Source organism: Thunnus albacares, chromosome 11, assembly GCF_914725855.1.
Source record: "Thunnus albacares chromosome 11, fThuAlb1.1, whole genome shotgun sequence".
Lineage (NCBI taxonomy): Eukaryota > Metazoa > Chordata > Actinopteri > Scombriformes > Scombridae > Thunnus > Thunnus albacares.
Genome location: NC_058116.1, coordinates 26,017,326 through 26,022,457, shown reverse-complemented (window position 1 = coordinate 26,022,457; position 5,132 = coordinate 26,017,326). Strand labels below are relative to the sequence as shown.

At 40.5% G+C, this 5,132-nt stretch overlaps 1 protein-coding gene across 1 annotated transcript; it reads right to left on the bottom strand.

Moving 5' to 3' along the window:
• Positions 1–344: 344 nt before the first annotated feature.
• lrrc3 (leucine rich repeat containing 3) lies at positions 345–1,640 on the bottom strand. Its single transcript, XM_044366436.1, has one exon. It carries the CDS (start codon positions 1,313–1,315, stop codon positions 515–517), a length of 801 nt encoding a protein of 266 aa, XP_044222371.1. The 5' UTR covers positions 1,316–1,640; the 3' UTR covers positions 345–514.
• Positions 1,641–5,132: the final 3,492 nt, after the last annotated feature.

Below are 5,132 nucleotides of genomic sequence, written 5' to 3'. Positions count from 1 at the left end.
CAAAATGATCCACTTTAGTCACTGAAAGACCTCAAATAATGTGATGAAACAGTGGTGATTTTGTGTTGGAACAGCTTTTAAGTCATTTTGTATATTTTATACAAGTAAAACTGCAACTATTAGTTGATTAATCCATTAGTCGTTTGACAGAAAATTAATCATCTACTTTTTTGATAATCGATGAATTGTTTTTATTCGCTTTTTTAGAAAAAATGATCTGGTTCCAGCTTCTTTAATGTGAATATTTTCTGGTTTCTTTCTGGTTTTGTAAACTGAATATCTTTGGATTGTGGACTTTTGGTCAGGACAAAACAAGACATTTTAGGTTGCACCTTGGGCTTTCGGTGGTCAACATTTTTAACCATGTTCTGACATTTTAAAGACCAAAGACTATTCAATTACTTGAGACAATAACTGACATTAGTTGCAGCCCTATGTTAAACCACACATTTACTCACATACTTTGTGACACACACACACACATACCGCAACTCCTGAGCCACAGAGTGGACTGCTAGAGAACAGTGCTGATGGTGTCAAAGTCCTTGCTGATCTGAGAGCTGCTGGGCAGCGACTTGAGGTACTCCAGGTGCCTCCTGGCATCCTCCTGATTGTGTCTCACATAGTAGATGACGTATGCAATCACCATGGTGAACCATCCAAACATGGTGACGAACATGGCTACATCAGTGGTCTTGTGGTGAAAGTTGCAGAAGTTGATTCCTGAGTCCAGCACCTGGATTACCGGTTTGCCTGCATATTCCTCTTGCACCGCTGTGTGGCAGATCACCTCGTTCACCGTCTCGGGGTCCAACCGCAGCTCCCTCAGGACCTCCTGCAGTGTACACTCACAGTGCCATGGGTTGTTTGAGAGGCTGATTTTCGCTCGAAGACGGGCAAATGCCTCTTTGGGGACACTTTGGATATGATTGTTTGATAGATCCAGAACAAGGAGGCTGTCAGAAACACCTTGAAATGCTCCAACGTCTACAGTGTCAATGTCATTGTTTGACAGGTCCAACTCCTGAAGGTAGTTCAGTTCTTTGAAGGCGTGGTTGGGGATGTGGGTGATGTGGTTGGATGCCAAAAGAAGGACGACAGTATCTCTTGGAAGATCAGATGGGATCTTCTCCAAGTTGCGAGACATACACTGGACCACGGTCATGCCACTCTTTTCTATACAGTGACAGCTTGCAGGACAAGCCATCACTGGTGTACTTGCAAGGAATATTCCAAAGAGCATGCCCCATAGGAGGGCGAAGCCATCAAAAATAGAGGATTTTCTGGGCATAGCAGGCCCCACTAATTCCTGCATATTCAGCAGTGACCTCCACGTCCTGTCAGGGAAAAGCACTCATAGTTTCATCTGATTTTGAAATCAAACGGTGATAAATGAAGCATTGTTCGCTTTCAAAACGACAAAAGTTTATTCACACAAGCCTAAGTGCTTGACTTGAGATAATCCCTCAAAATTGATTTGATACAGTTTAATATAGTCCTTTAAAACAGATTTCAAAATAGCTCATTCAAAATTGAGCTCACTGAGTATATTCCAGCAGGGAACTGTAATTTCAGGTTTATTGTGAGGATGGTGAAAGCTTGAGTAGGTGAGGAGCGGGGCCAAGCGACACTGACATCAACATATCCTGTTCTGCACTGAAAGAAACAAAAAGAAATGTTAGTCTTCAGCAGAAAAACAAATTATTAGTTCTTAAATGCAGCAGGAGTTGGTAATACTTGCTGTCAGTGAGCATATTAGGAATCAGACTTATCCAGGCAGTGACCCCTTGCTAAGATAAGTCATTTTCTGTGTGCACGGGCAATTGCCTTTGTCTTCCCAAATTTAGCTGAGTAAATGCTATTCCCACAATGTTTACAAAATGCATAATATGATTATTTAGAGAAATCCATTTCACTTAAGCAAATCTCGTAAAGCAGCAGGCATACTCATGGGTCATCACCAGTATTTTCTCATTCAATTAGGAGAAGCATAATTGTGTTATGCATTGTCTGCTATAAATGTTACATGTCATTATTTTCTAATGCTAGAGCACTGTAGTATATACCGTACCAGTCAAACGTTTGGATACACTTTCCCATTCACTTGAATGAGAGAGTGTGTCCAAACTTTTGACTGGTACTGTAAAATCACATTCTTTGATAGCTGGACAAAGAAAGAAAAAAACGGCTCAGCTTCCTTTGAGTCAAACAATGAGGGAAAGCTTCTTTTTTTTGTTGCACAGCTCCCTCATTTAAAGGACTGCTGGTCTCTCTTTCACAGATTCATGACAAGAATAGCTGTGGACTCTAAAATTATTCCATCTGTCCTGCAGGAGGATCATCGCTGTAGGACTAGCTGCGCACCCTCTGGTGGGCTAAACCGATCACACAATGAACCCCTCGCTGCGTTGGAGGTCAACCGTCCCATGGTGCCAGAGTCTTCTTCTCCTTTTTCTCTGTGTTGGGCTGTATGGCTTAAGGGACTCTCTCTCTCTGTCCCTCCCTCCCTCTCTCTCTCTCTCTCTCTCTCTCTCTCTCTCTCTCTCTTACACACACACACACACACACACACACACACACACACACACTGGTCTTAATAAGCCTCTCATGTTCATTTCAGTCTGAGCTCAGCAGGAGGTGTGGACAAGATGTGGCACCTACACACACAAGGGCAGCTAAAACACCCTGCAGTGATGTTATGACAGCACTACATCATTAAGTAAAATAGTATTTATTAGGAATGATACACGCATATTGTGCTGTAGCTTGTATAGGTGGTTGTTTCCAGAATATTTCCAGCATTTGTAACAATCATTAAAATGAAATTAGGTCTCACATTAGGTCTTTGCTTCATCAGCAGATGTTTTTAGTATGGTTTTGCGATATGGTTTTGAGATATAGAATATCATTTTGGTTATAACTAAATATATCTCAGCTTGACACACAATTTAGGAGGAAACATCAATGTATCCTAAATTCATAAAAAAAAGAACCAATAAGCTGGACTTGTACCAGAAAGAAATTAGGCAGTTCATTGATGCTAATGATGTCTGTAAGATTATGTAATGCCAGTAGCCTAATGTCAGCATTTTTTAATATTGCGGATTTTAATCACATTAACATATAGTTCTGGTAAAAAAAAAATTAAAAAAATACTAAATTGGCAAAAACATCCGCACATAGTTAACAATAAGTTAATAAACAACTTGTAGAGATACTTACTGAAAATAGTTTATCTTTAAAAGGAATGATCGCTACTTTTCATCCAGCTTCAGCGACAGAAACGGTGGTCTGGTTCCAAAACGGAGATATTGTCGCAGCTGTTCACATCTGTTGCATCACTGAAGCGCATCCTCTGAAAAAGGATTTGTCAGCTACTTCAACACAGTGAAGGAATAAAGAAGAAAACGGTAAAGTTGCAAAGCGGCACGAGATGAAGTTATCAAATCTCCGAGAGGAAAGAGTCATATCTCCAACTGTCCGTTTTTATCTCTTCTTCTTAAAACACAACAGTTGTTGATGATGATGACGGCGGCGGCGGCGGTGGTGGTAGTGGTGGTGTTCCAGCCTTGGTCTGGAAGGTCTGGAGGTGAAACACCGGTCCGGTTTATCACGCGCTTCTCTCGCTCTCTCCCTCTCTCTCTCCTAACAGCGCGCGCAGGGCGCCAGAAGGAGTCCCGGCTGCGCGTGGATTGGACTGCTGTTCTACTGGCAGCTCCCGTCGTCCTCCGGTTCCCCTGCCTGTCTGTCTGTCTGTCTGTCTGCCTGATTGTCCTCCTCCCTATATACTGTCCCCCTCTTTCCCCTCCAAGACATATAAATAGTAATATAACATATAATATAATAACATATAATAGTAACAATATGTCTAAAAATTGTTCCTGGATGGAAAAACAAAACAAGATATTTATGATAGGTAATGACTTTTAAAGTGACTTTTGTTCATTAAATCAAATTTAAAAAAAACAGCTACACATGGGCTAATACTATTAATTAGGTACTTTTCAATAAAACTATTTTTTAAACACTGTTTTAATGATGTCCAATAAAATGAATTATGTCCCAGCATAACCAACCAAACAAAGTCATAGATAGAGAGTGAAAGAATTGATTCCCTTGCGAGATACCTCACCTCAAGACCTTGTCCTTGCCATATTGACATGTGATGTATTGATTATTTTAATCACCTTAAGTGCCTTACCAAACAGATTATCAAAGAGCCAGGATGTTAGGGATTTAGGCTGCGCGGCAGTGGATCAAGGTGTCAGCCTTGAGGTCTGACTGCACTGTATTCTGGTAGTAATTGCCTTATTCACAATGTGGAGGCTTAATTTCACACTCACAAGCTGCATGCAAAGTAGGCCATATGCTGTTGATTTGTCTTTTTATTTAATGCTGTGTAAATTTTTTTGACGACAGTAGGTCCATATAATCAAACAGTAAATGTGAGCCTTCTTATCAATCTCATACAGTACGTAAACTGTTTCTGGTAAGTCCTTAAAAAGGCTGACATAGGGAGTATTTAAATATGTACTTATGGTATATTTTATAGAAACAGGGATTTTACAAGTCAGCATCACAGTGAGTATAATTTGCATTAGTATGGTAAACAAGGTCAGATCCCATGTGACCTTTGTTTTTCATTAGTGAAACTCCAAAATGAAAAGCTATTTCAAACAGCAAACTCACACAGAAGTTTTAAATTGTCTTTTGTTTGACAAAGAACGCTAAGTTTTTGTGTCACAGTTGCTCATGAAATGGTGTAACAATTTGATAGTGCAGGTCATAAAACAATACAGTGTCGTGTCAACCTGCTGGATAACCTTGACAAAAACAGGAAAAAAAAAAACATCTGCGAACACGGAGGGCTTAGAAAAGTGAGTTTACCTCTTCAATTCCATTTGCTCGACTCCCATGTCATTCAGATGTAGGTCAGCTGGTCCCAATGTTCCAGGTGTTATTTGAGCTGCAGAGGAGTGGAGGTTTTCATTGGGCCGGTCCTGCCACAGTCTCAAACCCACAGTGTGCCAGCTGGCATGATAGATTGCACTATATGTTGTCCTTGAACTCCTTGAATTTGATGTAGGATAGTCAATTGTAATGCATTTCAGCCAGGACATTTACTGTACATC

Bases quoted from the DNA above. Each gene is read 5' to 3' on its own strand.
- lrrc3 (XM_044366436.1), bottom strand. From the start codon at position 1,315: ATGCAGGAATTAGTGGGGCCTGCTATGCCCAGAAAATCCTCTATTTTT.